Source organism: Hippopotamus amphibius, chromosome 1 (assembly GCF_030028045.1).
Source record: "Hippopotamus amphibius kiboko isolate mHipAmp2 chromosome 1, mHipAmp2.hap2, whole genome shotgun sequence".
NCBI lineage: Eukaryota > Metazoa > Chordata > Mammalia > Artiodactyla > Hippopotamidae > Hippopotamus > Hippopotamus amphibius.
The window spans coordinates 213,128,909-213,146,452 of NC_080186.1; the positions used below are offsets into that span (position 1 = coordinate 213,128,909).

The following is a 17,544-nucleotide window of genomic DNA, read 5'->3' on the forward strand; positions in this document are numbered from 1 at the left end:
CATTTTCAGTGTAGATAAAGTATAAAGTTACTTAGGCACAGATACATGAAGTTACTGATTTTTATTCCTTATTGTTATTCTATAACAACTAGGAGACAACATGTTTGTACAAATACCTCTTAAAATCCAGTTTGATGCCTTTATTGCTTTTTATAACTTTAGCCAGCCATTCCTGTAAAGTATTATCACTGTTTGTTTCAGGAGGATGAGCCATGATTGGCTGGCCATGTTCTGACCCACCACTAGGAAGAATGACATCGGCCTCTATCATATGAGCAGTACCTGTTCAGATAAAAGAACTTACGTTAATGCTAATAGAGACTGCAGGAGATGGCAGGTTCAGTATCCTTCTGAGGAAGGTGAAAGGAAGAAAAGAAAACACTTACTGAGTAAGGACTAAGTGCCAGGTACTATGTCAGGCCTTACATGTTGCCCTTATTTGCTACACATAAGCAAACAGGCAGTGAGGAGTTAAATACCTTTGCCGAGGTCACACTCAAGCTGTTCTCCTAATATTTAATTTCTTCCCAGTATATAGCAAAATGAGTATACAAAGGGAGGCTTAATAAAGTATTTGTTCAAGCTTCTGAGAACAAATATAGTACTTTTATCTTCTCACTCCTCAAATTAGAAACTATAGATGTTTACTGTTTATGTTTGAAATTGTATGTTATAGATTCAGTTCCCTGACTTAAAGCTTAGCTACTATTGAAAAGCACACATCCCTGCAATGGGTAAAAAGCTTCACCAGTCACTTAGTCTATCAGAGCCTGCTAAGCACATTCACACTAACTCCAAAGCTGGCTGACAACAATTCCTCCCATATGTACATGCCTCTCTTCTCATCTCTTTCTCCTCCCCTTGAGTCTGCACTGGTTTTGTGACTTACTTTGACCAATGGAAGGTAGTGGAAGTAAAACTGTCAGTTCTAAGCCAAGCCCTTAACAGGGCTGGCAGCTTCTGCTTTCATCCTCTTGAAAGCCAGCTACCATGTAAACAAGTTTAGGTAAGACTACTAAAGACTCAGAAACCACATGCAGAGTGAGAAGCCACACGGAAGAAAACGAAGACTTCCTGCCTGACAGACAGCATTAAGGTCTCTTCTAACACATGAGTGAGGCCATTTTATATTTTCCAGGCCCAGCTGAGCCCCCAGCCAAATGCAGCAACATGAGTGTACCCAACCTATACCACATGGAACAGAAGAACCACTAGCTGACCCACAAAATCATGAAAAATAATAAATCATTAGTATTTTAAGCCACTAAGTTTTGGGGGGTAGTTTATTACAGAGCAATAGAAAACAAACATATGAGTGTGAGTCAAAAATTATCCATACTCTGGCTGTAGAATTTAATTAACTTTTAGAAAAGACAAATACATCATTTTTTGACATAATTTTCTTGCTTTTCAATACACTTTGTCCATCTATCAACAAACTTTCATATTCCCTCATTAAAAAATGTTTCAGGCTGAGCTGTGAGCCATGACTGCACTGTCTTCACTTCTTCACGGGAAGTGAATCTTCGTCCTCGTAGGCTGCTTTCAGGGGACCAAACAGGTGAAAGTCCGATGGCGCAAGATCAGGACTGTAGGGAGGATGCTTTAACACCTCAAAATGAAGTTTCTGCAGACTGAAGACAGTGTGGGCAGAAGTTTGCATGCTTGCATTGTCATGCAAGATCACAATGCCCTTGGATAGCAGCAGTACTCTGCATTTAATCCAAAGCTTAGTCTTCGGCTCTTCAATAAGCATCTTACTGTAATGAGCACTGCTGATTGTTGAACCATTTTCCTGATAATGTTCCACTACTGGCCCTTAAGAATCCCAGAAAACTGTAAGCTTCAATTTTCCAGCTGATAGTTGACCTTTGAACTTTTTCTTGGTCGGCGATTGAGGATGTTTCCATTCCACACTCTGCCGCTTACTCTCAGGCTCGTAGTGATGAATACATGACTCGTCACCAGTAATGATTCTCTTTAAGAAACTTTCACCTTCCTTAGAGTATCGGTCCAAATTTTGTTTGCAGATATCCAAACACTTCTGTTTATGCTCTTCAGTGAGTTGTTTCACTACCCATCTCGCACAAACTTTTCGAAACCTAAGTCTGTCATGGATTACTTTGTTTTGAGGTGTTAAAGCATCCTCCCTATAGTTCTGAACTATAATGTCCCAGCCTATAACTATAAAGTCCCAGCATAAAACATTTTTTAATGAGGGAATACGAAAGCTTGTTGACAGATGGACAAAGTGTACTGAAAAGCAAGATTACGTCAAAAGATGATGTATTTGTCTTTTCTAAAAGTTAATTAAAATAAATTCTACAGCTAGAGTACACATAATGTTTGACTCATCCCTGTAAGTAGTTACCTGGAAGTGGGGCACTGCCATAACAAAAACCTGAGATTGCAACAGGGAAGAACAAAATCTGACTACGTGTTGGATCTGTTTCTTTTACTTTGACCTTTGCTTCACGTTGCTTTTGTTTACTGAAAGGATGCTGTCTATACATAATGGCCTGCCTCAGGAAACCCTGACCCTCTGCCTGAATGTTAAACCAAAGTGCCTTTGTGGGAAATACTCTGCCCCTGTCCACCTGTGGATGGCTGCAAGAAAGAAGAAATTAACACACTCGCTCCCCAAGGCTGGCCATTCCAGGAGATGTTTGCAAGACTTATGGCCTTTTTACTTTACTTCCTCACCTCCTCCCTGTCTCTGTTCTATAAAAGAAACTGCATCCAGACCCCGATCAGATGGTCTTTTTGAGACACTAGTCTGACATCTTCTTGGTCTGCCCACTTTCCAAATAAAGTCGCTATTCCTTTCCTCAACACCTCGTCTCCCAATTTATTGGCCTGTTGTGCAGCGAGCAGAGAGAGCGTGGACTTGGTAACAAAACCTGTGACACTGGTTTTGGAATCCAGTAGATTCTAGAAAGGCACTGTTAATGGAAGTTAGAAGATCAGTGAGGAAATTTTATTTACATAGTGGTGAAACTCCTGATAACACTGGCACTTGTAGCAACTGGTGGAAGATAGAGAGGGTACCTAGTAAATTTGTGGATTTGGCTAAGGAGGTGAATGCTAGCAGAATGCTGAAAATGCCAATGGGTTTCTTTTAGCTCCTATGATAAAGAATGAGAAGAAACAGCTAGTTAAATAATTAACTATTTACATTTTAAGCAGCATAGAGAGGAAATATTTCCAACTGAAGACCTGTGCTGAGTTAGAAAATAAAACCATTCTCTCCAGCTGGCAAAATATTCTCAAAGTAAGAGAAAGCCTCAGGCCAAAAGTTAAATCCAGGATGCTGCTAGTAAACCATGGCCTCAGGATCAAGACCAAATCAAGGATACAACTGCAAGACCCTTTATTAAGACTTCAGAAAGATGGTGCCTTGGGTATGCACACAGCTTGACAAAAGAATATTATAGAATCTTAAGGGTGTTATCCCATAGCATCCTAACTAGAAGACCAAAGTAGAGAGAGGCCTACTCCAAAGAGATTTGGCAGTAAGGTTTTTTTGTTTGTTTGTTTGTTTGTTTTATTAATTTATTTATTTTTGGCTGCATTGGGTCTTTGCTGCTGCGTGTGGGCTTCCTCTAGTTGCTGCTAGCAGGGGCTACTTTTCATTGTGGTGCTTGGGCTTCACAATGCGGTGGCTTCTCTTGTTGCGGAGCAAGGGTTCTAGGTGCATGGGCTTCAGTAGCTGTGGCACTCATGCTCAATAGTTGTGGTGCACGGGCTTAGTTGCTCTGCAGCATGTGGGATCTTCCCGAACCAGGGCTTGAACCCGTGTCCTCTGCATTGGCAGGCAGATTCTTAACCGCTGTGCCACCAGGGAAGTCCGGAAGTAAGGTTTTTGATTAAAGCGATGGTTTATAATTTGATTTACAGAAAGCCCAGTACATTTTTAATAGAGTTGTATCCACTCAGACGTGAAAAAAAGAGAGACAGTTCAAAATGAAAAGAGGTCTATGAACTCTCAAATTTCTATAGGCAGGAAAGTGGCTGAAAAAGCTACTCAGCTGCATATATAGGCCATTTTCCATTAAGTGCATTAAGAGATGCTCAACATCATTCATCTTCAGGGAAATGCAAATCTAAACTACAATGAGATACCAATTCATAAGCACTAGGATGACTATAATGAATAAGAAAGACAATAACAAATGTTGACAAGGACATGGGGAAATTAGAAACCTCATCTACTCTGTTGGTGGGAATGTAAGAAGGTACAACTGCTGTAGAAAAGTTTGGTAGTTTCTCAAAAAAAGTTAAACAGTTATATTTGAGATGCAATAGGTCAAGCTTCTGTCTAATTTCATAAAAATCAAGCAAATGTGACTCTCAACAAAGTGGTATTTAGGGGGCTTCCTAGGTGGCGCAGTGGTTAAGAATCCGCCTGACAATGCAGAGGTCACGGGTTCGATCCCAGCTCCAGGAAGATCCCACATGCCACGGAGCAACTAAGCCCGTGTGCCAAAAAAATAAAAAAAAAAAAAATAAAAACAATAAAAATAAAATTTGTTTAAAAAAAAAAAAAGTGGTATTTAGCACAATATATGCAGGTATTCCATCTTCTCTATCAGTGCTCCTTGTAAAGGAGCACATAGGCCTTCAAATTCCTTAAGAGTAATAGTCAGTGTCTCTATTTATTAACTCCATTCATTTCCCATGAACAGAAAAAAAAAATCACTAAATGGCAGTGTCAAGGAGTCTCAGGTCCCACGTAAATTACGTTCCTGAAGGTCTCTTTTAAGAATAAGAATGGAAGCTAAGCAGTAGGGGCAAGAGATCATGGTGGTTTGAACTAGGATGATGACAAAAGAGATGGAGAGATGTGGACTAATTCAAAGTATATTTTGAAATAGAATTATAAACGTCTGGATAATAAAGCAGATGCAAGAAATAAAGAAAACAAAAGAATAGATGACTCTGGGACTTCCCTGGTGGCACAGTGGTTAAGAATATACCTGCAAAGGCAGGGGACACGGGTTCAATCTCTGGTCTGGGAAGATCCCACATGCCGCGGAGCAACTAAGCCCATGAGCTACAACTACAGAGCCTGTGTTCCAGAGCCCTCAAGCCACAACTACTGAGCATGAATGCCACAACTACTGAAGCCCACGCACCTAGAGCCTGTGCTCCGCAACAAGAGAAGCCACCACAATAAAAAGTTCATGCACCACAACGAAGAGTAGCCCCTGCGTGCCACAACTAGAGAAAGCCTACACAGCAATGAAGACCTAAGGCAGCCAATAAATTAATTAATTAATTAAAAAAAAAAAAAAGAATAGATGGTTCCCAGATTTATGGCTTAAGAATCTACGTGGGGAATTCCCTGGAGGTCTAGTGGTTACAACTTGTCATTTTTCACTGCTGTGGGCCTGGGTTCAATCCCTGATTGGGAAACTAAGATCCACAAGACGTGTAGCACAGCCAAAAAAACAAAAGCAAAGACAAAAACCAAAAAGAATCTATGTGGATCATGGTGCCATTTACTGAGATAGGCAAGATCATAGGAACTACATTAGTAGACATAATTAAGAATTTCATATTGAATAATTTAAAATTGCAGTGTATGAGAACTCTCTAAGTGAAAACACCAAATAAGCAGTTGGATAGACAAATACAGAAGCGGGGGTCCTGGCCTGGAGACATGTATGTGAGCTGTCCAGCCTCTCTCCCTCTTCTCCCATCCCTGGCCCTTGGGTAGAAGGCTTTTGAAGGTCAGGGGATGCTTCTGCTTTGGGAGACTGCCTGGTCACCATATTTCCTGTCTCAGGGAGTGCCAGAGGAGGAAGTCTGAAAATCAAGATTATCACTCCAACCACAGGAGCCCCAGTTTATGACAAGAGCCAGACAACAGAAAACAGCTTTGTTTTTTCTAATTTTCTACACCAGAAAATCCCATATAGTTGCTACTCACACTCAAAACAAAACTCAAAGAAATATGTTTATGGAAATGAAATTAAACTTATTTACCTTGCCTATACTGTTTACATGCTCTAATGTAGCAATTTATTATTTTTATTAATATATTTAGTTGATGACTACAGTCACACTTTTCCTAAACATGTTACAAAGGCTTTTTTCAAAAACTACGTTTTTTATTCTCAGAAAGACTTGATTGCAATTTTTTTAAAGTTCTTTGAGATTTGTTTTTATTTTTTTTAATTTATTTTTTTTTATTGGTTATTATTTACTTATTTTTTTGGCTGCATTAGGTTTTCATTGCTGCGTGTGGGCTTTCTCTAGTTGCGGCAGGTGGGGGCTAGTCTTCGTTGTGGTGCACGGCTTCTCATTGCGGTGGCTTCTCTTGTTGTAGAGCATGGGCACTAGGCTCGAGGTCTTCAGTAGTTGCAGCACACAGGCTCACTAGTTGTGGTGCATGGGCTTAGTTGCTCTCGACATGTGGGATCTTCCCAGACCAGGGATCGAACCTGTGTCCCCTGAATTGGCAGGCAGATTCTCAACCACTGCGCCACCAGGGAAGTCCCTTGATGATTTCAATTTTTAACCCGCGTTTATTTTAATATACATTTTTTAAAAATCTACATGTAGAAATGTTATAACAAAAAAATTACATTATATGTAATAACTTTTGTAAACAATTTTGACTATTCTAAGGTCGGATGTGTTGACAATGCAATACCAAATGGTACTCTTATACTGTTCCTTATGTACTTTGTTTTTTTAAAACATAAAGATTGCTGAAAATCCAGTATCACATGTTAATCAAAATAGAAACAGCTTCACTAATAACAGTTGTACTAAATTTAAATATTCTGGGAGAAATGAGACACACCAATGAAATCCATGTCTGCAGGAATCTGTTTTCTTTCCTTTGGACTAGAAAGAAATTGCAAGACTAGCCAGGCCTGAGAAAAGGGACTTGATGAAAAGCATCCCCCAAACTATAAAACTTGCTGCCTAAGAGAAAGTAAAGAGAATATTATCTGAAAACTAAGTAATCTATAAAAAATTCCCAGATCAGGGACTTCCCTGGTGGTCCAGTGGGTAAGAATCCACATTCCCAATGCAGGGGGCCCGGGTTCGAGCCCTGATGGAGGGACTAGATCCTGCATGCATGCCGCAACTAAGAGTTTGCATGCTGCAACTAAGTCCACACACAGCAACTAAAAGATCCTGCACGACACATGGAAGATCCTGAGTGCCACAACTAAGACCTGGCATAGCCTAAATAAGTAAATAAATAAAAATTAACAAAAAAAAATTTCCCAGATCAACACCAGACTACCAGCAATAGGAAGTGACTTCCATTAGTGATTTTAAAAACATGGCTGAAAGTAAATTATTCATATTTAATTATTTCTAGGTATGAGACGTCTGCATTTACTATTACAAATAGTAAATTTTTAAGGTTTTTTCCAAATTTTTAGTTGTTACATAGAAATAAAACTTCTTTTCTGTTGATTTTATATTGTCAAAAAAACTGAGATTGTCTAAATTAACTTATGAATTACAATCATTTACCTGTAGAACCTTTTTAGTTACTATATACATAACCATATTGTCTGTAAATAATGCTTGTATTTCTTCCTTTTTTCCATAAAAAAAATGATATATAATCACATACTATAACATTACCCTTTTAAAGTGCACCATTCAATGGTTTTCAGAATAATCAGAAGTTTGTGCAACTATCACCCACCATCTAATTCCAGAAAAATTTTGTTATTCCCAAAAGAAATGCTGTACCCATTAACATTTACTTTCTAGTCCCTATTCCTATAAGCACCAGGCAGCCACTAATCAATGTTTTCCTGAAGCATTGCTTTTAGTAAAATTTATTTATTAAATAATCACTGTTTGGTTACCATGTGCTAGGCACTGTTTTAGGTATTAGGGTTATTAGAAGACAACGTTCTTCCCTTTGAGGAACAAAGAAAAGCAATTTAAGGCAGTTATCTTTACAATAAAAGAAATATATATTCAGATACATTATCCAGATACATAACTGAGTAAGATGTAAAAAATGTGTAAATTTTTACAATAAAACACAAGATTATAAGGAATTCTTCCTGTTGGAACATGGCATTTCAAACTATGCCCCACCCCTCTGGTGATACGCTTTCATTCACCTGTGCTATTGCAGCCAACATGGGTACTTCATAGGAAAAGGCTAACTAAACTGCTATAGCGTTCATCTGTATTACAGACAGAGTTAGTAAACCAAAAGGCTTGGTTTCTAGCCTAGGCATAAATACTACCCAAGGTATTATAAATTAGTATTCAATGGCTTCATTCATCCATTCAACAAATATTTATTGAGCCTCTTCTTAGTACACTGTGAAAGACACAAAAATATCTACAGCATACAACCCTGATCTTAAAATTTTTCTTAAATCACTACAATAAATAAGCAAATGTAATAATATATGAGAGTTATTTTTAAATAAGGCATAGAAAAGGTAAATCACTTCTGGAAAATGAGAAAATTCTTCCATTATAGAAATTTGTAAATAAAATGAGATCCTTTATAAAAATGTTTACGTTAGCCAAGAATTTACACTTGAAACATCTAAGTCTCTGGTACCTGTAAATATGACCAGATATTTTTCTTAAAAAGAGCTGAATTTATCTAATGTAAATACAAGTAACTACTGACTTACTTCTCAGTGCCTCATTCACTTGCGCCTTGTGGTTAGCCGCATGATACCAGATGATCTGGGCGCCATCTTCTGTTGTGATCTGGTTATTTCTCAGAAAATATTCCAATATATTTTCACTCCAAGATCCTAAAATAACAGCATTCAAATTAAAAAGAATTTTAATAGGGTAAATTTTTTTAATAAAAAAGGGCACAGCATATATTGATAGAGAAAAATAAAGTAATAAAACTGGGAAAATATAAGATTTTTAAGATTAAGTATTAAGATGTGGCAAGTACAAAGAACATATACTTTATATATATACATATACATATGCTATATATGATATAAGTAATAGTTAGTAAACATATAGGATAGTCTAAACCTCAGAAGTGTGAGGAAATATGTAGGAAGAAAAAAAAACTGGCAAGAAGCAGATATTTTAAAGCAGGAATTTTCACATGGTATCTTTTCCAATCCTGGCTCCATAAATAAGTAAAATATATATAAAGCCAATGCTATATTAAAAACTTCTGAATTTTGTAGAACTTAATTGTCTTCTCCACCTGAGGCTCCATTCTGTATATCCATTTACACTCTTAAATTACACATTTAAGCATATTCACCTTCAAATTATGTCAACAACATTTATATGAGTGACTAAGTAAATCCTTAGTATTTATAGATTTATCTAGCATGTACAAATATACGTAATTCTCATATCTATCAACTACTTTTTGGCAAACCAGTTTTTTTCTTAATTAGGCATTAAAATGTGTCAGTTAACAACACTAAAATATTTGAAGCAGTTCTATTCCATATTATGCCATATACCAACATAAAAAGGGGAAAAGGCTGAAAACCACTGAAAGAGTTATCTACAAGCTCACCTCCCCAATTCTTGTTCCTCAGTTTAAACATTTAAGTGCCTACCAAATGGCTGCAAATTCCCTATGCATGAGATTACGTCTTCCGTTAATTATTTGTTTATTAATTCCTAACAACAGTTAAAAACCTAAAAACGGTCATCATAAACTGCTGATAAGACACTGAGAGAAAGTAAAATTTGATAAGAGAAAGGAGGGGCATATAAAAATAACTTCTAAGTAATCTGCATGGAACTCAGTAACCACTCTGTATATTGGGCTACAGAATAAAGAAAGTGAACAGCTGTAGCATCCACTATCCCCCAAGCAGTCTCCTATACCAAACACATGCCCTTTTTTAGCATATGCAAGAGGGTCACAGACCTTTCAGATTCAGATGAAAATACATTGCCACCATTCTTTAAATGTTTAATTTAGGCATCTTAAAAAGGCACAGTTAACTACTGGCTAAAACAGAAACGTCCAACAATGGGAAAAATTAAATCACAGTATGTCCTCATGATAAAATATGTAATTGATGTGGCTGTTAAAAATGAAGTTTTTGAGATATACCAAAAGTCTCACAGAAATGGTAATCATGCATGTTACCAGGAAAAAACTAAATGTTAGTTAGTAGTGCATACTGGATGTGTCCATGAGACCTTTCAACTAAACACACTGCATTCAAAAGTTTTTAAAGGGTAACTTACAGATTAATAATAAAATACCATGATTCCAGAAATTTAAAACATTTGAAGTAAAAAGCTCTCCTTGCCCTGTTAATGGGTGAAACTGTACCTTACACTTAGCCACAACTGTATATATCTTTTTGTATAGAACAAATTTCAGACTCCAATTATCTATAATCTAGGGTATTATTACTATTTTAAGTAAACTGTCACTCTGAAAATAGGGCCAAGATAAAGGCAAAATTACTTGCAATTTTAAAAAATTAAGACTTTTGGGAGCAGTTTCAGGTTTATAGAAAAAATTGAGCAAAAAAGTAGAGTTCCTATATGCGACCTTCCCTAATTTTTACATCTTTTTGTGGTGATGAAACCGTTCTGAAATTAATTGTGGCGATGGTTACACAACTCTGAATGTACTAAAAACCAATGGATTATATGCTTTAAATGAGTGAATTATATGGCATACAAATTATATCTCAATAAAGATTTTTTTTAAGTTTTAAAAAAAGTTAAAAAAAAAAAAGAAAAATACATCTCCCCTTTGATCCAGAAATTCCACTTTCAAAAACTTATCCTATTGACAGATATGTTTTTTCTAAAAATTATTTATTTATTTAATTGGCTACATGGGGTCTTCATTGCTGCGTGCGGGCTTTCTGTAGTTGCAGAGAGTGGGGGCTACTCTTCATTGCAGTGTGCAGGCTTCTTATTGTGGTGGCTTCTCTTGTTACAGAGCACGGGCTCTAAGTGCATGGGCTCAGCAGTTGTGGCTCACGGGCTTAGCTGCTCTGGGGCATGTGGGATCTTCCCGGACTAGAGCTCGAACCTGTGTCCCCTGCATTGGCAGGCGGATTCTTAACCACTGAGCCACCAGGGAAGCCCCAGATATGCTTATAATATGTAGGAAATGACACATTTGATATAAGGATATTTATTGCAGCATTGTTTGTAATAGCAAAAGAGTGAAAATAACCTAAATGTTCATCAACAGTGGATTCACTAAATAGATTATGGTATATCCATGCAATGGAACACAATGCAACCATTAGAAAGAACGAGGCAAATACATGTGTATAATATAGAATAACCTCAAAGATATGTTAAGTGAAAAAAAAAGCAAGGTGGAGAGCAATATGTATAGGTACTGCAGTAGGAAGAATAATGATCCTCCCCCCCCCACCCCCGCCCAATATGTCTATATCCTGATCTGTGGAAACTATGAATATGTTATGTTACACAGCAAGGGAGAATTAAGGTTACATACAGAATTAAGGTTGCTAATCAGCTGACTCTGAGTTTGGATTATCCAGGTGAGCCTAATTTAATCACATTAAGGATCTTATAAGATCCTTATAAGTGAAAGAAGAAGGAGGAGAGTCAGCGTCAGTGTAATGCAATGTGAGAAAGACTTGACCAGGAACTGCTGGCTTTGAAAATGAAGAGACCATGAGCCAAGGAATTCAAGCAGTCTCTAGAGGGTGGTAAAAGACAAGGACACTGATTTTCCCCTAGTGCCTCCAGAAGGAAGGCAGCCACGTGACACTGATTTTAGCTCAGTGAGACCCATTTCAGACTTGTGGCTGCCAGAACTATAAGATAATAAATTTGTGCTGTTCTAAGCCACTAAAAATTAATGTTCTAAAAAACTACTTTGTATGTTTAAAAAAAAAAAGTGGGAGAAAAACAAAAAAGAGAATATAGTATATGGTAGCATGTATACTACAATCTTAATTATATTTTCTTTTTTTTGTTGTTTTTTCTTTTTCTTTTTTTCTTTTTCTTGGGGCCACATCGTGTGGCTTGAGGGATCTTAGTTCCCTGACCAGGGATCAAACCTGGGCCTCCTGCAGTGGAAGTGTGAAGTCCTAACCATCGGACCACCAGGGATTTCCCTATAACTTCTTAAAAGTCAGGACTGTTAGAAAATATACCAAAAAGTTAACTGCTGGTGCCTCTGAATATGGGCACTATGTAAATTTTTTTTCCTACTTCAATATACTTTACAATAAGTCCCCAACATACAAACCTTCAAGTTGTGAACTTTCAAAGAAGCAAATGTGCCTCTGTATGCCAGCTGTTATACTGTACTACTGTATTTTCAAGGTACTGTACTGTATGATTAAAAATATTTTCTTTATTTTTTGTGTTTATTTTTTATATATTTGTGTGAAAAGTACTATAAATCTATTACAGTACAGTACTATACAGCTGATTGTGTTAGTTGGGCACCTAGGCTAACTTCGTTGGACTTACAAACAAATTGGACTTACAAATGCGCTCTCGGAATGGAACTCATTCATATGTGGGGGACTTACTGTATAAATGTTCTATGATGAGCAAGTATTATGTTTATAAGCAGGAAAAAATTTAAACTGAAAAAAGAATGTATTACCAAAACTGTCTGATGTGACTACTTATGTAAAAGACACTGTAAACTTCTGGAGTAGAACTGCCTGGCTTAAAACACCTCTAACTGTTTTGCACAGCAAAAAAAAAGGCAGCCTACGGAATGGGAGAAAATATTTGCAAATGATGCAACTGACAAGGGCTTAATCTCCAAAATACAAAAACAGCTCACACAACTCAACAACAAAAAACAAACAACCCCATCAAAAAATGGGCAGAAGACCTTAAGAGACATTTCTTCAAAGAAGACATACAGAATGCCAGTACTCACATGAAAAGATGCTCAACGTTACTAATTATTAGAGAAATGCAAATGAAAACTACGAGGTACCACCTCACACCAGTCAGAATGGCAATCATTAAAAGTATAAAAATAACAAGTGCTGGAGATAATATAGAGAAAAGGGAGCCCTCCTATACACTGTTGGTGGGAATATAAGTTGGTGCAGCAGTATGGAGGTTCCTCAGAAAACTAAAAATAGAATTGTCATATGATCTAGCAATCCCTCTCCCGGGCATATACCCAGACAAAACTATAATTCAAAAAGATACATGCACCCCTATGTTCACAGCAGCACTACTTACAACAGTCAAGACATGGAAAGAATCTAAATGTCCATCAACAAATGAACGGATAAAGAAGATGTGGTACATATATACAATGGAATACTACTTAGCCATAAAAAAAGAATGAAATAATGCCATTTGCAGCAATATGGATGGAACTAGAGATTATCATACTAAGTGAAGTAAGTCAGAAAGACAAATACCATATGATATCACTTATACATGGAATCTAAAATATGGCACAAATGAACCTATCTACAAAACAGAAACAGACTCACAGACATAGAGATCAGACTTGTGGTTGCCAAAGGGGAGGGAGAGGGGGAGGGAGAAGGGGAGGGAGAGGGATGGACTGGGAGTCTGGGGTTGGTAGATGCGACTATTACATTTAGAATGGATAAACAACAAGGTCCTACTGTATAGCACAGGGAACTATATCCAATCTCCTGGCATAAACCATAATGGAAAAAAATATAAAAAAAGAATATGTGTATAAATGAGTCATTTTGCTGTCCAACAGAGATTGGCACGTTGTAAAGCAACTATACTTCAATGTATAAAAAAATGAAGAAAAAAAAATACCTCTAACTCTGGGGTCAAACAAGAGAGACACGCTGATTACCAGCTTCTAAAGGTTGCATAAAAAAAGCTGGAATAATGCTTGGCTACCTCACTTCGTCTGCATTTCCTATTCTCATCCAATTCCTAGAGAGGAATAGGACTGATCAGACTATTCCTCATTTCATCTGCTGAAATTATGGATCAGGTAAATGTCACACTCCTTTCATTTCAACCAAGATCTCAAAAAGCAATATTCCTCCCTCCTCATCACTCCTTTTCAACATCCTACTGGTAGTATAGCTAATGCACTAAGACAACAAAAAGAAATAAAAGGTGTATATATTGGGAAGAAGAAATGACGCTGCTTTGTTCACAAATGACATGGTTGTCTCTGCAGAGAATCAACACAAAAAGAATCAACACAAAAACTCCTGGAATTAACAAGAGATTACAGCAAGGTTGAAGGATTCAAGGTTAATACATAAGAGTCAATTGCTTTCTTATTTACCAGGAATGAACATGGAATTTGAAATGAAAACATGACACCATTTACATTAAACCCACAAAACAACAATATTTAGGTATAAACCTAACAAAATATGTACAAGATCTACATGAGGACAACTACTTTGATGAATGAAATCAAAGAACTAAATAAATGGAGAGATAGTCCATGTTCATGGATAGGAAGACTCAATATTGTCAAGATGTCAGTTCTTCCCAACTTGATGTATAGATCGAAGAAATCCCAATCAGAATGCCACCAAGTTATTTTGTGAATATTGACTAGCTGATTCTAAAGTGTATGTGGAGGGCAAAAAACCCAGAACAGCCAACATAATATTGAAGGAGAACGAAGTGATGACTCTATCCAACATCAAGACTTACTATAAAGCTATAGTAATTAAGACAGTGTGGTTTTGATGAAAGAACAGACAAATAAGTCAGTGGGAACAGAACAGAGGCCCCAAAATAGACCCGCATAAATAGAGTTAACTGATCTTTGATGATGGAACAAAGGCAATACAATGGAACAAAGACAGCCTTTTCAACAAATGGTGCTGAAACATTCAGATGCAAAAAAAGAATCTAGATACAAACCTCATACCTTCACAAAAATTAACTCAATATGGATCATAGACCTAAATATAAAATGCAAAACTATAAAAATCCTAGAAGATAATATATGAGAAAATCTACATAACCTGTGGTATAGCAATGACTTTTTGGATACAACACCAAAGGCACCATTCATGAAAGCAATAATGGATAAGCAGGACTTCATTAAAATGAGAAACTTCTGCTCTGTAAAAGATAACATCAAGAGAATAAGCAGATAAGCCACAAACTGGAAGAAATATTTGCAAAAGACACATATGATAAAGGACTATTATCCTAAATATATAAAGAACTCTTAAAGCTCAACCATAAGAAAACAACCCCATTAAAAAATGGGCCAAAGACCTTAACAGACACCTTACCAAAGAAGACAGACACATGGCAAGCATATGAAAAGGTGCTCCACATCACGTCATCAGAGAAACACACATTAAAACAACAGAGTACAACTATACACCTATTAAAGTGGCCAAAATCCAGAACACTCATATCAAATGCTGGTGAGGATGTGGAGTAACAGGAATTCTCATTCATTGCAGATGGGAATGCAAAATGATACAGCCACTTTAAAAGAGAGCTTGGCAGTTTCTTACAAAACTATAAAAAGTATACTCCTACCATACAATCCGGCAGTCACACACCTTGATATTTACCCAAAGAAGTTGAAAACTTATGTCCATACAAAACCCCGCACACTTATGTTTATAATAGCTTTATTTATAATTGCCAAAACTTGGAAACAACCCAGATATCCTTCAGTAGGTGAATGGATAACCTGTGGTATACCCAGATAGCATAATATTATTGCTAGCTAAAAAGGAATGAGCTCTCAAACTATGAAAAGACATGGGGAAAGCTTAAACACATATCTCTAAGTGAAAAAAAGCCAATGTGAAAAGGCTACATACAGCATGATTCCAACTACCTGACATTCTGGAAAAGACAAAACTATGGAGAAAGTAGAAAGATGAGTGGTTGTCAAGGGTTGGGGGGAGGTGGATAAGCAGGTAGAGCAAAAAGGATTTTTAGGATGGTGAAACTATTTTGCATGGCACCTACCATGGAACATGTCATTCATTATAGATTTGTCTAAACCGACAGACAGTGCACCACCAAGAGTGAACCCTAATGTAAAGTACGGACTTCCGACTTTGGGTGATTACTATGCATCAATGTAGGCTCACAATTGTAACAAAATTACCACTCTGGCGGGGGAGGCTGATAATGGGGAGGCTATGCGTCCATATCCTGTAGGGGTATATGGAGAATCTCCGTGTCTTCCGCTCAATATTCCTATGAACCTAAAACTGCTCTTTAAAAAAAACAAAACAAAACAAAACACGAAAAAACAAAAAACTCCTTTACAAAAAGGCACAATATTCTTGCCATCCTTGACCACCCCAAAAGCTTTTCTTTATCGCCAACGCGGGGAACCAAGGCTCTAGGCCAGTTTACTGTGGGCGCACGTGGAGAACGTGGACCAAGAGATCCAAAAGAGGGAGGGGTGCCGCCACAGCCGTCTCTCAAAGGGCCCCCAGCTACGGGTGCCGGGCCGGAAAAAAATGCCCACGGCAAGCCGTGTGGAACACCGTCCCAGACCCGGAGCCTGGGGAGCCCCACTTACCAGGGCCCCCGGCGGTCGCTGTCATGGTGACCGTGGGCCTCAGTCTGCGCAGGCGCGGAGCGGTGGGCGCCGCCGATGACCTGCCAAAGGTGGCGAGAACACCCAACCCTACAGACTGGAAACCGAGGAGAAGCCTCCGACGGGCCGGCTAGGCGGAGCTTCCGAGGCGGAGGCGGAAGGGGCCGAGGAGCGGTGCGCACGCGCAGAGGCTGCGGCTCGAGTTTGGCTGGCGCGAGGTCTTCCCAGCACATGTATCTGCGTCCAAGTGTGGCGTGAATTGCTCTTTTGAAAGATAGTCAGAAAACAGGTAGTTTTCCAGAAGGCCGCGTCAGGGAAGACAGAAGCTGAGTGGAGACGCCAGATTGCAGCTGTGGGGTACGAATTTCCAAAGTTGGATATATTTTCTCTTTTAAATTTTAGTAACATCCTAAAAAATGATGTGAAATCATATCTCCATAAAAATGAGTGTTTCTGCATGAGGAGACTGAGGTGATAAGTTGAGAGTTTTCTGCTCCGCTCTCTCTCTCTCTACCGGTTTTCACTCAGAAACACTCCTAGCAACTGGATTCTCACCCCCCGCCGCCGCCTTCTTTGTCCTCAATCCTTTCCACGCCCAAGCTGGGACTGGAGAAAGCGCCCGCGGAGTCAGACTGATGTGGATTAGCAATGTAGCGCTGCCGTATTCTGGTTCTGGAACTCTGATACCACTCAGTCTGTCAGTGGTAATTGTAAAATTACCTAGGATAATAATTAGGACAGTTATCCTCATTGTAAAATTAGGATAACAATACATCACCGCACAAGAAGCACGAATGGCAGCCCTTCTCGCCCAACTCTTCAGATTTTAATGTACGTCTTTCCCGACGTGTATATTATACATGTCTTCAATCAGGCTTCCGTATTCTCTGAATTTTCTCTAGCTCAATCAAAAAGATATCTTGAGTTTCAGAAAACAGTAAATTTTAATGACTTCATTGAGCTTAAAAAAAAATCTTTCTTGAGATATACTGTTGATTGGCTTGTAGTTGACCTGCATTTCCTAATGATAACAGAATGTTATACATTTAAAGGGTACAATTCAGAGTAGTCATAGA

The 17,544-nt window shown here is 38.0% G+C and overlaps 1 protein-coding gene across 1 annotated transcript in view; it reads right to left on the bottom strand.

Annotated features, from left to right (window-relative positions):
- FAM151B (family with sequence similarity 151 member B) overlaps positions 1-16,780 on the bottom strand; it is a 38,384-nt gene extending 21,604 nt beyond the window's left edge. The window contains exons 1-3 of the mRNA XM_057740311.1: positions 16,451-16,780; positions 8,640-8,765; positions 117-282 (exon numbers count right to left, since the gene is read on the bottom strand). Coding sequence (XP_057596294.1) covers positions 117-282; positions 8,640-8,765; positions 16,451-16,475 — 317 coding nt within the window. The 5' untranslated portion in view covers positions 16,476-16,780. The remainder of the gene's footprint in view (positions 1-116; positions 283-8,639; positions 8,766-16,450) is intronic.
- Positions 16,781-17,544: the final 764 nt, after the last annotated feature.